Below are 20783 nucleotides of genomic sequence, written 5' to 3'. Positions count from 1 at the left end.
CACTGCCTTTATCTGTCACCTGGAAATATTTCATAGGGTCTTAAACAATGAGAACATGGCAAATTAAATATGCAGCCTGGCTAAAAATGGATTAATTAATTTGTACAGAAATTTGGTGCTTTTCTACTATGCCAAACCAGCATTGTTGGAAACAGTGTTGAGGAATCTTTTCACTTGAATAAAATCCAACGAGGCAACGTGCATCCAGCTCTGCCTATTTCGTGGTATGTCAACACTGTCTGCCTGCCAGTCATTTGCCACAAACACGGTGTCATGACATTTCACAAGTGCTTCATCCTCATTCAAAACTCTAAAAGAGTCACTGAAAATCTGCTTTTTTCCATTACATCAAAAGCAAAATGAGAGAAAATGGATTGATTAAACAGCTGATATTTAACTAATTTTAAGCGTGCTGGGATTTACCTGTCCATTTCTAATCTCCACAGTATCCTCAGTCATTCTTCACTGCAACAACATAGACCGCAGTTAAAATATAAACCAGTTAAAATCTCAAACGTTGTTTTTTTTCTTAGAATTAAAGCAAACCTACTGTACATGTGCTTCTGCACTTTAAAAAGTAGGACACTCATGTACAGAAAGAGCACCGGTTCTACTTTTGAGTGCCAGAGCTTGTCCTATTCGCTCACTTTCTGTGACAAGCTCACCCCTCACGCTCTCATGGGAGTCCGTCCTGAAACTGTTGGCTGAGTTAAATCGAGCAGAATATGTAGCAGCCGTAGTGACTGATACACTTACATAAAGAAAAAAATGTTCCCTCTATCTTTCCACTTTGAAAAGCAACTGGCTAAAGTGATCACTTCACACCAGTGATCCCAGTCACGTCCTGCTGTTATCCTCACTACATCTACTTCTGACTAAATGAACTCATGTTCTCTGCCACCTGCTGCATACACCCTTTCACCTCCCTGTCTCCTCCCCCTTCACCGGTCTCCACTCCCCCACCAGCTCGGCCCCTCTGACCTCCCCTCTCCTCCTCCCTCCCTCCCTCCTTCCACAACAACTGCCTGCCTCCTTACATTTTAGGCGTTTCGCAGGCCCTGCGGTCCAAAATGGTTCACAACAAGTGCATAAAAGTAGCTCAACCTTGCTCTTGCTCTGCAGCCCCCCCCCCACAAAAAAAATCCCCCTCACATACAAATGCACATTCCCTAATCCACGTACTGCTCCCAAGGAGGCCCTCCCTTTTTAGCGCTCATCCACCAAGACTGTAGATTTATGAGCTGCCCGTTTTTTGCCCAGTTATATAAGAGGGTTTGGTGGAATTTCACTGTAAGTTCAGGAGGTTAATTGCTGATTCAGTTAATGCAATTAAACACAACCTGACTAAAGAATGTGCAGGGGAATTCTATCTTAGAGAAAATACAACACACTTTGTGTCTTATCCAGTCTCAATCGTCTTTTGCTGCTGTATGAGAGTCCGGGCCATCAAAAAACTGACCATTTTTCTGCTCCCGCTTGTATCCATCTTTGGGTCATGAAATAGAAATTGACTATGATACAACCAGTGGTTTTACCTGAAGGTGTTGTAACATTTTTTTTTCCGTTGATCAATTATATTTCAGATATATTGTGAAACTATTTGAACAATGCACCAACACACACAGTCAGCATCTATTGAGAAAAGCCTACTGTCAGCTCTGAATGGCGTGGTTCACGATTGATCATTTTGTCTCGTTTTCTACTTTATGTCCTTACAAACACGTGCTGCTTCGAAAAAAAACACCTCAAATTGTCTCCAGGTGAGAGTTACCACATGATAACGACTCGTGTCCTTCCTGGGTTTGATTGTTTAATTGACCAAATCATACATATCTCTGCCATTTCCTTTACATCCCTCAGTTCCAATGAGTTTATGATAACCAGCTCTTCTTCTGCCCCTTACCTCATGCTGCAACACACTCTAACACATGCACGTATGCACATATGTACACTCTCCCCATTTGTCTCTTTCTCACACACACACATGCACCAGCTCCCCTCCTCCATTAGAGTTATAATTAATCCTACAGCTCCAGTGACAGAGCAGAGTAGTCCTTGCAGATAAGGTTTCAGCTGCTGGCTGTTCCAACTCGGACTCATCTGTTAGAATGTCCAATCATGAGCTCTGCAGATTGCACGTTTTGGATTTAATTCACTGCTGACATGCATGTCAATGCTGCTGGTTATGCAAACTTGGCAGTATTGAGAAGATATGATTCCATTTTGGAGTGCTGTAATGCAGATTAAAGGAATCTTCCGTGATGTTGAGTGTAATTTAGAAACGGCTGAGTATGTGTTACAGTCATCTGCATACTGAGCTTTTCCTTATATGTAAACACTTGAATCAATCAGTTAGAAATAATCTTCCCTAAAATGTTAAATCTGAAATTTCATGAATCGTGTAATGCAGCACATAACCCATCAAATATAACTGAAAATACAGAAAGTCCATTCTTAGATTTTATCAGCTGATTTTAAGTGACCCATTCCACATTATCTTGAGAACTGATCTTTTAATTGGCAGTTTGCAGCGACTTCTCTGGTTCACCTGTTAGTCACTGTTTTGTTTTTTTCCCACTGGCTCCGCGGCCTAAATCTGTTCAGATGAGGAAAGCATTTTCCCATTTTAAGGCTGGATGAGGCCTACTAGCAGCAAATCTATAACCCTTCTTGGCAACAACTGGCGTCTCCCCTAGAAACCCCCAGTGGTCCGCGCGCTCCTTATACGGCCGTCTAGGTGGGACAGTGAGGCTCGATGGGAGGTCAAAGCGACAGTTCCATATATGGCGCGCGCTCTCTCCTCGCTGGGGGCGCGCAGCGTCACTCCTGATCCCCTCCCTGGAACTTGATGGATGGAGCTACCTCCTTGTCGCCGTGAGGCGCGCCTCCTCACTGTGCCCCACACCCCGCCCATCCGCGCCTGCTGCCTCGGCCTCTCAGCATCCTAATATGGCAGAGGGCCGGGATGGGGGGCCTGAGCTGAGGTTTGTGAATGGTGGAGGTTAAGTATATAAGGTGGGCAGGCAGCAGTGAGAACTGTAGCTGGTTCAGCAGCAGCACTGGTTGGGTCCTTCTCTCCGATCCGCAGACAAACATCTAAGGTAAGATCCCGCAAGGACCTGCGTCTTCTCAAGCCACTCACTCGGTAGGCCTATAGATCAGAGAACAGCTGGAGCATCAATTGGAGAAACAGGCCAGGGACTGTGGGACTAGGACGAGATTTTGTCCAAGGCAACATAGTCAACTACTGAAGGATAGGCCAGACTGTTGTTCACTGTAAATACTTGAGGTCAGTTGGCTGACAGTAGTCAACTTGACAGGAAAAAAACCCAAACTGTCAGGTCCGAATGATAAAAGACGAATTGATAAACTGATACGGCAGAAAAGGTAGATTTGCTGACAGACTAATCTGATGCCTCATCTTCAGAGGTACCCAAGATACCATAGAAAGTATGCTGAAAGGTGCAACCTGACTTAAATTGCTTCTTGCAGCATAATATGAAATATTTTTAAAAAGTTAACAGAGAAATTAAAAATCACAGAAAACTTAGCAGCATCTTAGTTCCATATTTTTGCTTTAATTTGCATAGTTTTACACTCTGGCAATTAGAAGACTAGATCTCAATCAAGTGTCGCCAAATTCCAATTGAATACTACAGATTTATTACATGTTAAGCACTTTTAAATGTAATGTTTTATGTGCAGACCGGCATATTATACACGCGTAATAGCCTGGTGTTTATGTGTCAGGGACACTTTTTCTGCAGCAAGCCATAGGCCGAACCACATTCGTGTTTCTGTAAATGTTATAACTAGGGTTTTTAGGGTTATATTAGGACGCCTTGTGTGAGTTACAGGAAACTAAAGGCTAAACCAGTTTTTGATAACTTAAGTCAATTCCGCCACATAACGTATGTGATGGCATTTTGAATTGATGGTGCGATCTCAAACCCTTTTGCCTTGCCGCCTCTCTTACAGAAGCCATCATGTGTGACGACGAAGAGACTACCGCCCTTGTGTGCGACAACGGCTCCGGCCTGGTGAAGGCTGGCTTCGCCGGAGACGACGCCCCCAGGGCCGTGTTCCCCTCCATCGTCGGCCGCCCTCGTCACCAGGTAAAAAGCAAAAGAAAAAGCTCTCACATTGATTGAGATCAATAAGGAGTTCAGATAAGAATAATTGGCAAAAGTGACTATTTCACACCAGATGTAATCATCCCAGCCATGTCACACTATTCTAGGCTTGATAAATACATTACTTTTGACAAACATGTCCTGCTGGATAATCAAAAAACTTTTTTTAACTTAATGTGAGAATTTAGTCGTTTTTTTTTTCCCCAGCGCAGAAAAGCGTTAAATGTTGAGGCATGTAATCATGGCTCTGTAATACTCGAGCAATGTGGCCCCTGCATCTTAGAGACTAAATTTGTCACAGGTGAATTGACAGTCTGTCAGCTGCGCTCTGTCCGCCTTTGTGACCGACGCTGTTATTTGGCACATTTACACTATGGTCACTATGTTTGTCCAGAGGCTTTAATCTGGCCAGAAAAAAGAACACATCTCTGTATGGACGTCCACGACTGACATTTATCTTCCCCTCTCTCCCCCCTTCAGGGTGTCATGGTCGGTATGGGTCAGAAGGACTCCTACGTCGGCGACGAGGCCCAGAGCAAGAGAGGTATCCTGACTCTGAAGTACCCCATTGAGCACGGCATCATCACCAACTGGGACGACATGGAGAAGATCTGGCATCACACCTTCTACAACGAGCTGAGAGTGGCCCCCGAGGAGCACCCAACCCTGCTCACTGAGGCCCCACTGAACCCCAAGGCCAACAGGGAGAAGATGACCCAGATCATGTTTGAGACCTTCAACGTCCCCGCCATGTATGTGGCTATCCAGGCTGTGCTGTCCCTGTACGCTTCCGGCCGTACCACCGGTAAGACTGACAACAGCAATCAGCAGCCACTCCTGACACAGATACAGCGTCCTAAACGCACACAAGACACATAGTCACCCTTCTTTTGTTCAGAACTGTAGAATACACCTGAACAACAACAACAACAACAACAACAACAACAACAAAAAAGCATAATAATTGCAACATATATTGTTAGTAGGCTAGAGCTTGTATTTCCCAATTTGGGCTATTTTACGCACAACTTTTACGCACCGTCACCCGGCCATTATACACGTTTATGGCCCCTGTGTCTCCAAATTCTCTATCAAACACCTACTTTAGCCACACTTTGACCCACCGTGTTGTAAATTTGCAAGACTGTATCACTCAGACTTTACTAAACTCCCTCCTTGCCTCTCTTCAGGTATTGTGCTGGATGCTGGTGATGGTGTGACCCACAACGTCCCAGTCTATGAGGGTTACGCCCTGCCCCACGCCATCATGCGTCTGGACCTGGCTGGTCGCGATCTGACCGACTACCTGATGAAGATCCTGACTGAGCGTGGTTACTCCTTCGTGACCACCGGTGAGAAATTCAGCCTACTCCAGTAGACATTCACAATGTAGATATATGAAGAAACATCATCTAAATTAATAAATAATTCTATAAAACTTTAGTTTTCTTTGATAAGCAGTTTTGAAACATTTGTCTACACAATCTATCTGCGGTCTCCGCACCTTTGCACTCTGAATAATAACTCTACAATTTGCCCCACACAGCTGAGCGTGAGATCGTGCGCGACATCAAGGAGAAGCTGTGCTATGTGGCTCTGGACTTCGAGAACGAGATGGCCACCGCTGCCTCCTCCTCCTCCCTGGAGAAGAGCTACGAGCTTCCCGACGGTCAGGTCATCACCATTGGTAACGAGAGGTTCCGTTGCCCCGAGACCCTCTTCCAGCCTTCCTTCATCGGTACTTCAGATCATCATCATTACACTAAAGATTACAAGCATGTAAAAAGACGACACCTTGTGTCATACCTGAGTACACCTCCTCTAACACTTGTGCTCTCTTCTGACTAGGTATGGAGTCTGCTGGTATTCATGAGACTGCCTACAACAGCATCATGAAGTGCGACATTGACATCCGTAAGGATCTGTACGCCAACAATGTGCTCTCCGGCGGTACCACCATGTACCCTGGTATTGCTGACCGTATGCAGAAGGAGATCACTGCTCTGGCCCCCAGCACAATGAAGATCAAGGTACTTGAAACCTAAATGAAATATAAACACTTTAAATCAATTTACTCTTCAATCCAGAATTTTACGCATAACTGAACAATTACGCACATTGACAGATTACTAATCCACCATCTGCTCCTCCTTCTTTAGATCATTGCTCCCCCCGAGAGGAAGTACTCCGTCTGGATCGGTGGCTCTATCCTGGCTTCCCTGTCCACCTTCCAGCAGATGTGGATCTCCAAGCAGGAGTACGACGAGGCAGGCCCCAGCATTGTCCACAGGAAGTGCTTCTAAATCCTCCACCTTCTTCACCAGATTCTCCATCAATTTCACCACCAGCCATCTGGAGATCAAGCGAGGAGGAGAAACAACCTCTGCGACACAGCAACACCCTGCTATCAATGGACTGTCCGTCTGCGCTGTTGACATTTATATGCATTTTTTATTCTTATAAATTCTGCATATTTCATAGCTGTCTGTTGTCTGTGTTGCACGGAGAAAGGCTGTGAAAACAACCACTGAACCATGCATCCACCAAAAAACTTTAATAAAAAAAAAATAACAACAACATGTTGCCCAACACATGTGAATGTAAGTGTATATACATATTGATAATTTATTAAAGTCCATTATTTGGTATTTTTGCCCTGGCCTTTTTTTTTTCTATAAGAGGGAAGGTAAAGTGCGCAAAGCCAAAGCTGTGGTGAAAGATTTCTGTGAAAAACACATCACTCAAAAATAAATGTAACATCGTGGCCATACAAATAAAATATTGTCTTAAAAAGCAACAATATTTATGATTTCCAACAAGAATAGGGAGAAATGCCATTAAAAAAGCCGACAAACAGACTCAAACAGGGGCAAATGAGCGGTCACTTTATCCCACATGATCACATGGGGTGTGGGTTCATAGAGTTGGATGTACAGGTGGCTGTAATGATGACAGGTTTGATGGGTGAGAGGGAAGGAGGATGGGGGGCTCTGTTCCACCAGTTCTGGTGGGTGGAGGCTGCTAGGTGAGAAGTACTGAAAGGCGACGCCTTTTTAAGCCTCGACAGTTGGACTATGACTCGCCAGGAATGCGCACTGGAAGCAGCAACAGCTCCGCCTTTTTAGACTGTCCGGTGGATCAGTGGCGTTGGACATCTGACACCCGACCCTTAATCCTGTTGAGCTGCCTGCCCTGCGCAACCACATGCGCCTCCCTGGCTTCCAGACCATCTTTAGCCAAAACCGTATCTCGTGTGCAAGAAGGCATCTCCGCAGCGCTGCCTTATATGCGTATGAGCTCACCATGTTATCTCGGTGTGGGTTTAGGTCTAGGCTAAAACAACAAAAGGAGTGCACTGGGGGCGTCTGATCATTTATAACCATCCCTGACTGACGACTCTCGTATCAGAACGCCCCTTTGGCATTTTCTTTACAGAAGCATTGTGCCATCCGGTGCCAGCTAAAGGGTCAACAATTTAGGCTACCCTAATTTAACAAGCAACAGGATCTTCTCAGTGACTCATGATTTTAAATCCGCGCATAGTTTCTACATTCAAAATATCAAATAGTCTCTTCTTCCTCTTTGACTGTTTATTAGAAATTATTTGCAGACAAAAGCCTATTTGCGCAGAATTTCTCACATCCCAACTCGGGCCACCTGTTGCGGGTGTGCTTGGCTTTTTAAAAACGTCCTCAGATGGGTGGAGCTAAGGTCGGAGACTCAGCCTTGTGATTACGGCAGCGCTTTCGTGAGCGCCATCTGTTCCCCGTGGCTTCCGTGAAACCCGAGCCTTGTGTAAGTATATTTACAGTACACCAAAATAGACGGGCATAAATTTGTCAAGCCGCGAGCTGTTGTTGACAAGAGCCGAGGAATCGCCAGGGAGATTTGATATTCACCGAGCTGTGCCGGCGAGCGCTGACAGGCGATTAACTGTGCCCCATATCAACATGATTATCTGACGTGTACAGATAACACGGAGACATTTATGAGTAGGTTACCGACAACATTTATTTGAAATGTCCATACATTATCTACAGCGCAATGGCTCGTATGACGCGTGCGTATTTTTTTTTTAAATGTTCGTTTTAATGGAGAAACACTATGTTTCGACTGCATGGAAACGTGCCATAACTTGTGGTTTTAGGTGCCACAAAGCTTGCAGCGTTATCAAGCGATAACGGCTGACCTTTAATTTGGAGTATTAAACAGCCGTTCAGGGTTCAGAGCCAATCAGAGCGGGTAATGTCAGTTACGTCATCCAATTCAAGACATTTCTACTGTTATCGCTCTAACGGGTTGATCTTATTTCGCTCCGGATAGTTTTTATGGCGAAAAACATTTACGCAGTTTACAGAGCAAATGTCGTATTTTGTAATTACCCCTAAGCCAGACTTTTGTCTTTTTTCCTGCTCCGACGAGCGAGTTAATCTCCGGTAGGAAGTAGGTGGGCTGAGCCCCCCCCCCCCCTGCTCTGCCATTGGTTCACACTGCTTCCACATTATGGTTTAAATGTCTGGCGGTGACGCCCAACAGCCTACATGTACGTGAACCTACATGCTGTTATTCAGACATTGTACACTGTTTTCGCCGAGTCCTGAGCAGTTATGCGTATGTAACAACCGGTTTCAGTAGAGTTTTTAAGCTTTGTGGTCTGCTGCTCGATTTCAGTCAAAAAAGAGCGACAGGATGGTGACGAAGAGGATCCGCTCGGAGTACATGAAGAGATTCAAAGACCCCAAATGGGAGACTTATACCAAATGTTATGAGGAGATGTTGAAGTACCGGCTGACCCGCAGGCTGCTGGAGCAGACACACAACCCATGGTTCTGGCATGGCTCTGACAGTGACTCTGACTCAGGAGGAAGAAGCCCCCCTCCTCCCGGTAAGAACCAGGTAGGAGCCGAGGCCAGTAGAGACAGGGCAGAGGCTGAGCTGGAGGAGTGTGGGGGGGCGAGGAGGGGCCGGCAGCAGGAGCAGCAGGAGCAGCAGGAGCAGCAGGCCAGGACTACAGCGCCTGTACCCAGGCTTCCTATTCAAGACAAGGAGCAGGAGAACGAGTCAGCTTCACAGTCTGCAGTCCGGGGTAACTATGAGCTACAAAGAAAGAGAGGCCCACACAACACAACGCGATGCTTGCTCCTCTCTTGCAACACTTAATGTTATTCACTCTTCAGGGCTGCAGTCTGGTGGTACCAGGGAGAGAAGAGCACCGCAGGGGGAGGAAGAGGAGCAGGGGAGAGTCAGCTCCAGAGGCAGCAAACAGATAACAGTTCCTCGCAAAGATCGAGGTAGTTTGTTGTAGAAGTATACCAAATGAGTGTCAGTCCTGTAACTGGAATCACGTGTGTTGATTTGTTTCTTTCTTCCATTGAGCACAAAGCGCTGTTTCAAAAAAAGTTGAGACACTGTAAAATGTAAATGTAAACATGCAGGCAATGATTTACAAATGATTTAAACGCCACATTTAATCAAAAATAGTACAGAGACAATATATCCAATGTAATCTGCTTGGTATTAAGAAAAACACATGCTCACTGCGTATTTGATGCCAGAACAAAAGACTGCAAATGTTGTATAATACTAAAAAGAAAGAAAAGTGTGTTGCATATGCATATATATATATATTATATGTGCTGGTGGAACCGAAAGAACGGGGTAATGGATCATGTTTCTAAACATAAAATTACACAGAATTTGAGAATTTGGGGGTTTCATCATGAGTGCATATGGAATGAATAACTCACAGGACTGTAAATCCTCTACGGATTTTATATCAAGCCTGTTTGACAAAGAAAGAAACAAAGAGACGTTTCTCTACTGTAATTAATTGGTGAGCTGATGACCAGATGTTCGTAGAATGAATTTGAGGAAGCAAGACGATCATTTGTTAATTAAAGTTTGTAAATGTAACGAGTGTAAAATCGTTACTGCAGAATAAAGGCTGCATTGAGATTGAGATCCCGCATCAGAGCACCTGACGCAAATCTTGCAGGAATGTGAGATTAGACAATAGATTGTGGGTCCCGCAGTGACAACGGCTCCTGAATTTAGCTGTGTTTAACCACAGTGTTGGTTATAACATGAAGTTTAAAGCAGGACTTTACAGTGCAAATGTGAAGCTCGCTGGGTCTGTCACAAAAACTAAGAGCAGAACACAGGTAAGGTAGTTGTTTCCACCCATTACACAGAATTATGTGTTACATGCTTGAGGGCTGAGAATCTTGCAGGAGGGGGGTGGTGGTTAAGCTCGGAAATCCAACAGGAGAGCGAAGACAAAAACGAGTAAAAAGCGCTGTCTCCATCTTTGTTCTGGCAGAATGTAATTAGACTTTTGAGAGGTGTCTCACACCTTGTACTTTATGTAATTGCCTCTCTGTGCCTGAGCTGCTCTAACTTACGTTAGATGCACACACACATTTAAGAAACTTAATAAAATAGAAATAAATCAGAGTGATCAGTGTCTTCAGTTCTGCAACACTTACAAATCACACGTGTAAACATGCTCACATCCCAACTTTTAATCACCTGTTGGTGGCATCAAATTTAAAAAGAACATTACTGTAACAAAGTGTTTGTACATGTAAATATGACTTTGTCTTCTCCGGTTTCAGAGAAAGGCACAGGAGGACCCCGCCAACAGCAGAAGAAACCCTCCAAATCCGTTAAACAAACTTGGCGCTCCCAGCGGGTTAGGCCTGCACCCTTACGGCAGCCCAGAGAGGACAGTAAGGAGAGCAGACATCCTTTTGCTCTGTACGGCGCGGGGGAAAAGGATGCAGACATTGCAGGCAGGAAGACTTACAATGTTGGCCCCACAGCTTCAACCACTGGGGTAATTGTTCTGTTTGGGACTGTGCTAATTAGTAGACGGAGGAGCATCAGTGTGACACGTGTATTAACGTTGTTTTACTGGCAGATCCACGAATCAGCTCTGCGTGCTAAGACCAGGCGGGAAGTGGAGCGTCAGATCCAGACACAGCGGTCCGAGCGACGGAGAGCTAAGTCTGCTGACCTGGACGAGGCCAGGAAGCTGCTCCAACCCGAGTTCAACCCCTGGCTCACAGAGTACATGCGCTGCTTCTCTGGTCGCTCCCGATAGGACAGCTACATCAGGAAATACAGGATTCAAGCCATCGCTGCCTCTCACATCTGAAGTTTAACCACCGAGAGATGCAGAGGAGACCAAGAGGGGGTGTCTCCTGAACTTATATCACTCGCACATTACGGACCCAGACACACATAAAACCTTTAACTCTCAGTGGGGCTACATGGTGAGATTAATTAGATTATAGCTATAGTTGGCTTATGCTCCTTATTTGAGCAAGGGTAATTATCCTTGGATATATGGCGGTGAATTAATCGAATCATAGGCACAAAGCATGTCATACTCCGATACGATAGGTGGCGCTGTACCCATTTCAAGCATTGCTAATAGAGCCACTTCTGCTTGACCGCTTCACCACCACCAACAACAACAAACTCAGGCATTCGAGAAAATGGCGAACGAAGAGCAAGATGTAGCTATGTCACTCTACATTTCGTCTGTGATGAGCTGCTTATTGCACAAACACGATGCACAACGGCGCATTCTCCATCACGTTGTTTGTTTCTTTCCGACAACAACGGTAGCAACAGTAATATCGTCTCTTCCGACTTCCGGTTCACAAACCCCGGGAAAAAATCTCGAGCATGCGCAGAACGCAAAGTCTAATTCACCACGTGCTTCACCGTCTACAAGCACGTTTATTTTGACTTTCAACCGAGTTATCTCGGGGTCTTAATCCGATCGCAAGTAATCCATTCGATCCAATTTCTTGTCAGATTAAGGTGTCTACATGAACTTAATAACTCAGTCTTATTGTAATTTAGCCCTTAATCCGATTTTTACAGTGCCATGTAACCCCACTGACAGAAATTCACTGTGTCGCTTATCAACTCAGATCTGTACTGTCGTGGTTTAAATCAGTCTCTTTCAATTTACAAAGAGCAGGAAGAGACTTTTTAAAAGTAAAAGACACTCTTGAAAGAGACTTTCTAGTAAATGTGTGGTTTAATTAAGGCAAATTCTGTCACTTACAGACATTTGGATGGGAGTGAATAGTTCAAAACTCAATCTTACAGCCATGCTTTGATGCAGTCCCTTAAAACGCATCCCATTTCAGGATGTGTCCATATTTTTATGGAGACAGATGGCAGCACTTCTGAACTGATCAAGCCTCGTTCTTTAAAACACTTCTAAAGCCTGATGAACAATAACGTGTACAACACATCACTTACTTTAATACATTCACAAAAGCGTGTAGTTCAGTCAAAATGTTCTCAATAACTGTTACGAACTCAAGTTATTATGTGCTATAGTGAGCATGAAGTAATAACTGAAAAGTTTTTCACTTTTTGGATTATTTAGCTGCAATGAACTGAATATTATGTAAGACTTGATAGATTAACTTTGTTTACATAGATAGATTATCCCTTTGTACAGTTAGTATCACCCGTGTGTTGTAATGAATGTATTTTTTCAAGAGCACGCGAACATTTTGACATGTTATTGACTGAAAAGGGTTTTATACTAAATCAACTGGGTGCTAACATGTTGTCTTGGAGTCACAGGAAGACTCTGAGGACTGTGTGGCTTCTTTCTTTCACACCTTGAATGGTTGTAGGGCCTTTTTCACCAAAAATGAAAGGAAATATGGAAAATGACGTGAAGATATATATATATATTTTTCCTTCTCCAAAGCATTGCAGCGTTTGAATAATAAGTCCAAACATCTTCTTCTGTATTCCAGTTACTGCATACACTTAGGAGCCAAGAAGAGGGAGAATGTACATGAAGCTGAAGCTTTAATAACCTCTGCTGAGGAACATGTTGATCATTTATGGTTTAGTTACGACCCAGATTCAGCTGCACTTTGATAATGTGACGCCTTTCTGAAAGAGTTGTATCGAGACTTCAGGATTTCATGTTGACGTTGTCATCTTTTGAATCTGTTGTGTGTTGATGTAGTTGTGTATTTCGGGTTCGGGGGGGTTAACCAAACCTTAAACCTACTCACATCAAATCAGGAAGACAAAAAATAATAATGAAGATGAAATCAGCTTTGTGCCATAAACACCTTGAAAAGGATCTATTTATTATTTTCATTTCTCTTTTCTTGGCATATTTCTTTTTTATATTCTGGTTTTGAATATTTTGCAGAGAAAGCATCTGAGAGAGTTGGAGGCCTGAGCTCCACACTCAGCCATGTGTTGTCTTCAAAAAGTCTTTGCAACATTAAGTTCAGTATTATCACTTTGTGTCACTTGTATTTTGTAATTATTCTTCAGTGGTTTTGAGTCATAACGTCTTACTTTTTGTGCAATACTTACAGAAAACTGCATTTGAGTCATTTAAGAGTTAAAGATGGGTGAACTTTGCCAGTCTGACAACACAGGAGTGACACAGGATCACTGATTCTGAAGCAGGTAACAAAGACCAAGCTGTGTTATCAAGCTCCAGTCTGTACTGTAAAGACAATTTTGGTATTTGTTCTATTTAAATTAATTACAAGTGATGTGTTTTTCTAGTTTTTCCAAGAGTCTTTTGAGTATGCGCTCAGGCCAAGATGGCGTCATCGAACTGATCTTCCACCTCCAGGTGTTTTAAGGTGGAAGAAATGGACGGAGGAAAGGTTTCATAATGGTTTTAGAGAAAGAAAACAAATGGCCGGTTTTTGACTCATGACTGAATTACTTTTTTAAGGTTCCAACATAACAAAGGGTGCACCAAATAAAACGGTGTAAAACTTAGTAATCGTGTTTAATTCCTGTGTAATAATTGGGCTTTTAATAGACTGTGTGTAGATATTTAAAGGACTTAAACAGTTGGACTTTAATGGTGTGATGCAAAGTTTTTAATAAATAACTTTTCCATCTGTCCCTGAAACTTTTCAAACCTCAATAATCATCCATGACAGGCGGCTTTGTGACACACGTGACACACCCCTAATTCTTGCTGTGGTACGCTCCAGTTCGTCAGCGGACTGTAAATCCTCCAATTCATCAACGTCTGCTTTGTTAATTCTGCTCATCTGAGCTTCAAAAAGCTGCTTTTTTTTTTGGTCAAAGCGATAAAAAGAAAAAGAAAAACTGAAAAGAAGCCAACTTTGTCATTGCTTTTATTTCAAAAACATACAGCTTTCATCAAACACGATAACTTAAAACTCGATGATATTCATGATGACGAGAGAAAAAGTGACACAAATATAAAGGAAATGACATGAACACCAGACAACGGCATGACGTGAACAGCCTCAGCTGCTGTCAAACGCTTGATTTTTCTCTATGTGAAATATTTCTTTTTTTTCCTTAAAGTGTGCACAATTCAAAGGTAGTGTTCAAACGAGGAAACAATCTTTAAAAAAAACATAGTGACTCCAACTCAGCTTTTTTTTTCAACAAGAGTCAACGATGTCTTAAAATAGGAGCTGAAAATAAATAAAGCTTCGTGCCAACGGCAAAAACCTGACGCGCGGCCGGTTAGTATCACCCCGCAGCTGGCAGACACTCATGTAAACAGGAAACATTATAAGTGAGAATCATTTTTCTGTAGATAAAGACGGGCGTTACGCCAAACATCGGAGTCAGCCGAGCGTGCCACGCGGCTTCTAATCGACACATCAATGATTTCGATCGGCACAAAACACGGTGTGTCTGCTCACAATATCTCACTCTGCCAGTTTCACAAAAATCCACACTGACTTGTCCCAATTTTTCAAACATCCATAAGTTCTGCAAACTGTCCTGCCCGTCTACGCAGGCTGCCAGTGTACTGGAACTTAACATGATAATTATTCAGTGGAGCATGAAAACGATGCCGGATATGATATTTATTATAATATACACGCAGTATCTCTTCATAATGAAATCCTCTGATATTCTGCTTCAGAAAACATGCGTCACTCCGTATATACAGAAACACTGTACAGTGTATGCAGTAGGAGGGGGGGGGGGGGGTAAGCTTTATATAGGGATGGAGGGGTGAGTGCAGGGTGGCTGATGAGGTGTCATTTGGTTGTTGATTAGGAAACTAAATGTCTGTGGGGAGTGGAGTAGGCACCATCTGTGGGCTGTTAGTGGAGTCAGGTAGGAATGACATTAAAAGGTAATCAGGACAGGTGGATGGTGAAGTACAAGTACTCTATCAGAGAGGGGTACGCAGTTAAAGGAATGCTTAAACAATTTTCAGCTTTGTTTTCTTGCCAAGAGGTGGATCAGAGATTCAGTCTCTTTACTCGCTATCGAGATCGATCAGGTAGTTTTAGCAAAATTCTAAAAAAAAAAATTCACCCACCAACGCCAACTAACCACAATAATGAATTTGTTAGGTCTAAAAGTAAAAGAGAGCAAATAAAGAATATTCCTGTACGTAGCGTCGCTGGAAGGTGGACTGAAAGAGGAAGGGGGGGTGTGATAATGTGGGCGAGCGGGTGGGAAGGAGAAAAGTAGCAAACACACGTCGGTGTTAAACATCCTGGTTGAAGGGTCGGAGAGAGTTTGGTCCTAAAGAGAAGCAGACTGTTGGCGCGGTGGGCGGTCTGTGGATACCTTGGAGATCTCTGACTTCTGAGGAGAGGGCGGGGCCGGGAGGTCTTCTCAACTCTCTGCACATGCAGAAATGACAACAAAGGCTCTGAAGGGTCCGTGCAAAGGTCAGGGAGGGGTCACCAGCATAGCAACCTGAACCCAACACCATTAAGTCCTCCATGGCTGTTCTTCTTCTGGTCTTCACAAACCTGTCTCCAAAGTTCACACAGACACACACACACAGCATAAACAGCATGGCAGGGGGAAAGATTCTTGTCATTATTGAACAAAAACAATCTCAGAGGTATGACACACTTCCTGTTTGTAGGCGATAGGCTGGAAGCACCAAAATCATGTAAACTAACTAAAACCTTCCTCCCTCTGTGTCACCCAGCTCCATCGATTGAACTGAAAACCCAGCGATTAGTCAACAACCTGCTCTAAAACCTGAGCATCTGCACAAGTTATGCAAAGACAAAGAGTGTCTGAGTCCTACAGGTGAGAGCCACAAGTAGAGTTTTAAGCTGCTCCATCCAGCTCACATGCACAAATGCCCTTCAAGGGAAACCGCAAAGCCAATTGTCAAAGTCTCATTCCAGTGCGTCGGGCAGAAACATTACAACAAAACAGCGGTTTAAAGTCTGCAGAAAAAGACTAGTGTTCTGGTCTATTTACATTGAATGTGTATGTCACAGGACGTCCACTAGCAGCCGCACTCCTGGGTGCCCTGCGGCTGAGCACGACGAGGAGAACGAAGCTGCCGCAACGCAGCGTCACCGTACTGGATGCCTGAGCCCATCCTCTCTGGATCCAGCTCTCCTGAAAATGAAAGAAAAGAGCGATTAGATCAGCGAGGAGACAGAGAAGTAAGACAGCAAAGAGCTTCACGCACTCTCCTGGTATAAGTCATAAAAACCTGGTCTCATGGCTTGTCTGCTTTGACGCGAGGCACCGAGGTTCACTGCCATTTAACGACAGGTGCGAGGCCACCTATTGTAGCCGTACCCGACTACAGGCTTTTTAACGTGAGCTTGTCACCACCTGCATCGATGTTTCCAGGCCAGCCCACTGAGGGCAGAGGTGCCTGTGAATTGATCCTGGCCAGATGAGTCGGAATTTTACAGTTACCGGTGAAGATTCGGGGCCCTACCTGACTCTATCTTGTTCAGGATTTTCCGAGCGCACTGGACAAAGGCCTCTTCGACATTCTCCCCCGTGAGAGCGCTGGTCTCCAGGAACATCAGCTCTGACGCACAGACACACACTCAAGTTAGAGCAGCAGCTACTGACAGATTAGAGTAATTCAGCCCCTGGTAGCCGAAACAACTAACGGGCAACCAGCAGAATGAGAAGAAACAGGAGTCATGTGAAATCAATTCGTGAAATTGAATCCGTTACGTGAGAATTCCGCACGATCGTGAACTTCTGATCTCACCGTTCTCCTGAGCGAAGCGGGACGCCTCCAGGAACGTGACCTCGCGGTCAGCATCCAGGTCTTTCTTGTTCCCACAGAGGATGATGACAATGTTTTGACTGGCCAGCATTCTGGCGTCACTCAACCATGTGGTCAAAGCGTTGTACGTTTCTCGACTGTGGAGACAGAGACAGTTTACAGTTGAAGGGGAGAGTGGCTAGAAAATCGAAATGAAATGACAATGAAATAACGAGAGACTAAATGCAAAGGAACATTTTGGGGTACCTGGTGATATCATAAACCAGCAGGGCTCCTGCTGCTCCTCTGTAGTAACTCCTGGTCACAGACCTGACACACACATTTTGGATTTCAGAGTGAATTAGAAAGAAATAAATGCATTAAATGGTTCTATTCCCAGCAAACATCTGGGAAATTTGCTGCAGGACTTGTTGGAAAAAGGTTTCACGCTTCAGTTTCACTCATTTTTGCATTTTTTAGCAGAACCCCGGTACATGGAATAACCGTTACCATCGTTAACGCAGCATAACAGAAAAGCAACTAAAGCACCTGTGCAGATATCAACGTGCTGCCAAACTGTTCAGACGTGGTGTGACAGAACTGACCGCGTACGCACAAGGCGTGTTAACGCTGACCATTACCGACCCACAGCTTCTATTACGGGATTTATCCCTACCTGAACCGTTCCTGTCCCGCGGTGTCCCAGATCTGCAGTTTGACCGTTTTGTTGACCACACTGATGATCTTCGAGCCAAACTCCACTCCGATCGTGTGGTTGGATTCATCCTTAACTGGAAAAAAAAAAAAAAAAAAAAAAAACACCCACTAAATCAGGTATTTTCTTTATCAAAGGCTTCAAACATATTTAAAGACGCACTGCTCTCTCTGAACAACACTAAAATATCAAGTTTTCTTCTGTTAATATGGGTTGAATTCTTGTTGTTGCTTCCTTTAACAAAATAACGATTTTTCTGCTCTAAAATGGTGAACGGCGAGCATTTTTCTCTCCATTTGCATGAGAATTACATTAGAAATAGGGGTCCATCGTATGCATTTCTTTCAAAGTATGGATTAGGATAGTTTAGAGAGCGTACAGTGTGGTGGCCAAGATATTATGATGATACAAGGTTGTTTTTTAGTTCAGTTTTTGCATCTGATGAAATGCAGCAATTTAATAGGCAACAACAGGACACAGAAAGGCTGAACTTGAATGAACGTTTCTTAAACACCATCACGTCATAGTCTCTGTTTGGTTAAGTAGGTCTACTGTGCCCTCTGTCTGCACTTATTGATTTGATTGAGTGTTTATTTTGAGCTTTTTTTTTTTTTTCAGGCAGATTACAAAATAAATACATTTCCATAATACATGAATTCACATATTCATAGAACAAAGGTAACATAAATCAATACTCGCTCGAAAGGGAGTGAGATGAAGTAAAAAATACTTATTTGCTCCCACCCCCATTCAAAAATTACAATTTATAAGGATGCTTCTTACATACATTGGCATAGTTTTTAACTTTTAACTTAATTTTAACATATTATTACACTTCTCATCTCTTATTTGATGTTATTATTTATTATTCAATCACAATTTATAAGATGATAACATAATAGCCCGTGAATATACATTACAAAATTTCTTCAGTTTTGTATTTTGTCATTACTTCCACTTTATATCTGGCCTTGAACTGATGAATAGAAATACACTGCTTAAGTTGTTCCTTCAACCCATTCCAGAGCCGAACCCCAATCACAGACACACACATGCTTTTTCTGGTGGTTCTCGCCGCTGGCACTTTAAATATTTTACATCCCCTTAGGTGATGTTCTCCATGTCTCAACTCAAAGAGTTTTTGAATATTATCTGGCAGATTATTCATGCTGGCTTTGTACAATAATTGAGCTGTATAAAAGTTTACCAAATCCAGGAATTTGAAGTGTTTAGATTGTAGAAATAATGTGTGTGTGATCATAAAATCCAGCTTTGTGTATGGTTCTAATAGCCCTTTTTTGCAATTTCCAGAGTAAATTTAAGGAGCTTTTGTAGTTATTACCCCAGATTTCAATACCATACGTTAGATAAGGCAGCACAAGACAACTATACAACAGATGGAGAGCTTTATAATCCAATACATATTTTATTTTATTGATTATTGAAATGTTTTTTGAAACTTTATTTTGTATGTGGCTGATATGAGCCTTCCAATTTAGTTTACTGTCAATTATCATTCCTAAAAATTTGTTTTCTGAAACATTTTCAACTATAACACCATTTACTTTTATTCCCAATTCTGTGTTTTTACAATTTCCAAATATAATTACTTTAGTTTTATCTAAATTTAAAGATCATTTGTTCAGGTCAATCCATATTTTAATTTTTTCCATTTCCTGGTTTGCAATATTCATTAGCACCCTATAATTCTCATGGGAAAATGAGAATGTAAAATAATGTAAATACTTAACAAAATAAAGCGACCTGTGTCGACTAAAGACAAACAGGTAATCTAATCAAGAACAGGATCTTCCCATATTTGTTTATTACAGACACATACAACAGAAGCCGCACAAAGTAACCAGTAGCTCAAGCAAATTACATCAAACAGGCAAATATCTCATGTCTGTTCATCAGTAAATATTAGCCGGAGACACAGTGTGTGGATAACAAAAAGGAGTGGGGTGCTTCATCTCTCCGACTCACATCTCTTCTCTATGAACTGGTGCAGCAAACAGGATTTGCCGGTTCCAGCGTTCCCAATCACCAGGAATTTAAACAGGAAATCTGCAAAGGGGAAACAAAAATTTACAGCACCAACAGATTACACGAGACTGTATCTACTGGTATGGCTTTTTATGGCACCTGGCACCTGCATCAGCTGAGCTACTGGAAAAATACTAGTTTATTGCACTTAATGATGCATGCACCAGCTGATATGTGTATGTTATAAACAAATGTAAGAAGACCTGTTAACACTGCTAAGCCAGCTTATCATATCTTGGTCATACTTATTTAACTACAAGTTGTATTATTGTGATACGTCTGTAACATGGATACTACTCAGGATTATACATTATGGCATGGAGCAGTAAGGACCACAATGTCACAAAAACATGATTTAAGTGTGTACTGTCACGGATAATTTACATTAATACCAGCTCCATCATCCCGTGCCATGTACCAAAGTGTGAGTCTAACACTGGAACATCTACGTTACTTTAAAACCCTGTAAACTCGGTATATTTCCTCTGCAAGGGTACAGTAAACTCAGCTATAAGACCTTTATACATTTTTATACGCTGACATGTCACTTTTAAGGGCCAAAAGCCTTCGTCAGTGGCGCGGTTAGCCCGTTGGCTATCTGTTTACGATGAGAAAAAGCCCTCTCGGCACACCTGCCTCATCCCTTCTCTGTGGCCTAAGGGAGACGTTAATGCTGGCAACTCGGCAAGACAACCTGCTTACCGTATGACTCCGACATCGCCAGTGTGGCGGTTCGACAACAAAACAAAGTGAGGTAGAAAAAAGCAGTTGACAGATATGTAGCTAGCTAAGTAAAGGAGAAAATAGTCCTGTTGATGATTTCCGAGGATTGCAGCTGATTTTCCTTTCGACTTCCCGTACGTGGCTCGTTTCAAAGTAAAAGCCATCT

The 20783-nt window shown here is 43.0% G+C and overlaps 3 protein-coding genes across 7 annotated transcripts; 2 read left to right on the top strand and 1 right to left on the bottom strand.

Annotated features, from left to right (window-relative positions):
• The first annotated feature begins 2993 nt into the window (after positions 1-2993).
• acta1b (actin alpha 1, skeletal muscle b) lies at positions 2994-6781 on the top strand. Its single transcript, XM_075462788.1, has 7 exons — positions 2994-3101; positions 3979-4115; positions 4614-4938; positions 5324-5485; positions 5680-5871; positions 5982-6163; positions 6293-6781. The coding sequence occupies exons 2-7, from the start codon at positions 3987-3989 to the stop codon at positions 6434-6436; spliced, it is 1134 nt and encodes a 377-aa protein (XP_075318903.1). The 5' UTR covers positions 2994-3101; positions 3979-3986; the 3' UTR covers positions 6437-6781.
• Positions 6782-7317: 536 nt separating this feature from the next.
• ccsapb (centriole, cilia and spindle-associated protein b) lies at positions 7318-14061 on the top strand. Of its 3 annotated transcripts, XR_012769606.1 has the most exons (6): positions 7318-7928; positions 8805-9219; positions 9311-9424; positions 10748-10968; positions 11053-13601; positions 13704-14061. XR_012769606.1 is itself a non-coding variant. In XM_075462761.1 (5 exons), exons 2-5 carry the CDS (start codon positions 8823-8825, stop codon positions 11233-11235), a joined length of 915 nt encoding a protein of 304 aa, XP_075318876.1. In that variant the 5' UTR covers positions 7318-7928; positions 8805-8822; the 3' UTR covers positions 11236-14061. The 3 variants fall into 3 exon arrangements, 2 of the variants coding, with proteins under 2 accessions (XP_075318876.1, XP_075318886.1); XM_075462761.1 differs by having other exon boundaries at positions 11053-14061; XM_075462771.1 differs by lacking the exon at positions 7318-7928 and adding an exon at positions 7998-8125 and having other exon boundaries at positions 11053-14061.
• A 215-nt stretch (positions 14062-14276) lies between these two features.
• rab4a (RAB4a, member RAS oncogene family) lies at positions 14277-20774 on the bottom strand. 3 transcript variants are annotated; one of them, XM_075462729.1, is made up of 8 exons: positions 20597-20774; positions 19835-19915; positions 17810-17924; positions 17401-17463; positions 17137-17291; positions 16852-16947; positions 16377-16520; positions 14277-15914 (listed from the first exon to the last, which is right to left on the bottom strand). In XM_075462729.1, exons 1-7 carry the CDS (start codon positions 20610-20612, stop codon positions 16405-16407), a joined length of 642 nt encoding a protein of 213 aa, XP_075318844.1. In that variant the 5' UTR covers positions 20613-20774; the 3' UTR covers positions 14277-15914; positions 16377-16404. The 3 variants fall into 3 exon arrangements, with proteins under 3 accessions (XP_075318844.1, XP_075318854.1, XP_075318862.1); XM_075462739.1 differs by having other exon boundaries at positions 14277-15910; XM_075462747.1 differs by having other exon boundaries at positions 14277-15778.
• Positions 20775-20783: the final 9 nt, after the last annotated feature.

This window comes from Odontesthes bonariensis, chromosome 1 (assembly GCF_027942865.1).
Source record: "Odontesthes bonariensis isolate fOdoBon6 chromosome 1, fOdoBon6.hap1, whole genome shotgun sequence".
In the NCBI taxonomy this organism is placed as follows: domain Eukaryota; kingdom Metazoa; phylum Chordata; class Actinopteri; order Atheriniformes; family Atherinopsidae; genus Odontesthes; species Odontesthes bonariensis.
Note: the sequence above shows the minus strand (reverse complement) of the source record. Positions and strands in the feature narration are given on the sequence as shown.

Bases quoted from the DNA above. Each gene is read 5' to 3' on its own strand.
- ccsapb (XM_075462761.1), top strand. From the start codon at position 8,823: ATGGTGACGAAGAGGATCCGCTCGGAGTACATGAAGAGATTCAAAGAC. The intron at 9,425-10,747 runs GTAGTTTGTTGT...CTCCGGTTTCAG, and splicing joins AGTTCCTCGCAAAGATCGAG to AGAAAGGCACAGGAGGACCC. The intron at 10,969-11,052 runs GTAATTGTTCTG...TTTTACTGGCAG, and splicing joins CCACAGCTTCAACCACTGGG to ATCCACGAATCAGCTCTGCG.
- rab4a (XM_075462729.1), bottom strand. The intron at 17,464-17,809 runs GTAGGGATAAAT...TGTGTGTGTCAG, and splicing joins GCGGGACAGGAACGGTTCAG to GTCTGTGACCAGGAGTTACT. The intron at 16,948-17,136 runs GTGAGATCAGAA...TCTGTGCGTCAG, and splicing joins CCGCTTCGCTCAGGAGAACG to AGCTGATGTTCCTGGAGACC.
- acta1b (XM_075462788.1), top strand. From the start codon at position 3,987: ATGTGTGACGACGAAGAGACTACCGCCCTTGTGTGCGACAACGGCTCC. The intron at 4,116-4,613 runs GTAAAAAGCAAA...TCCCCCCTTCAG, and splicing joins TCGGCCGCCCTCGTCACCAG to GGTGTCATGGTCGGTATGGG. The intron at 6,164-6,292 runs GTACTTGAAACC...CTCCTTCTTTAG, and splicing joins CCAGCACAATGAAGATCAAG to ATCATTGCTCCCCCCGAGAG.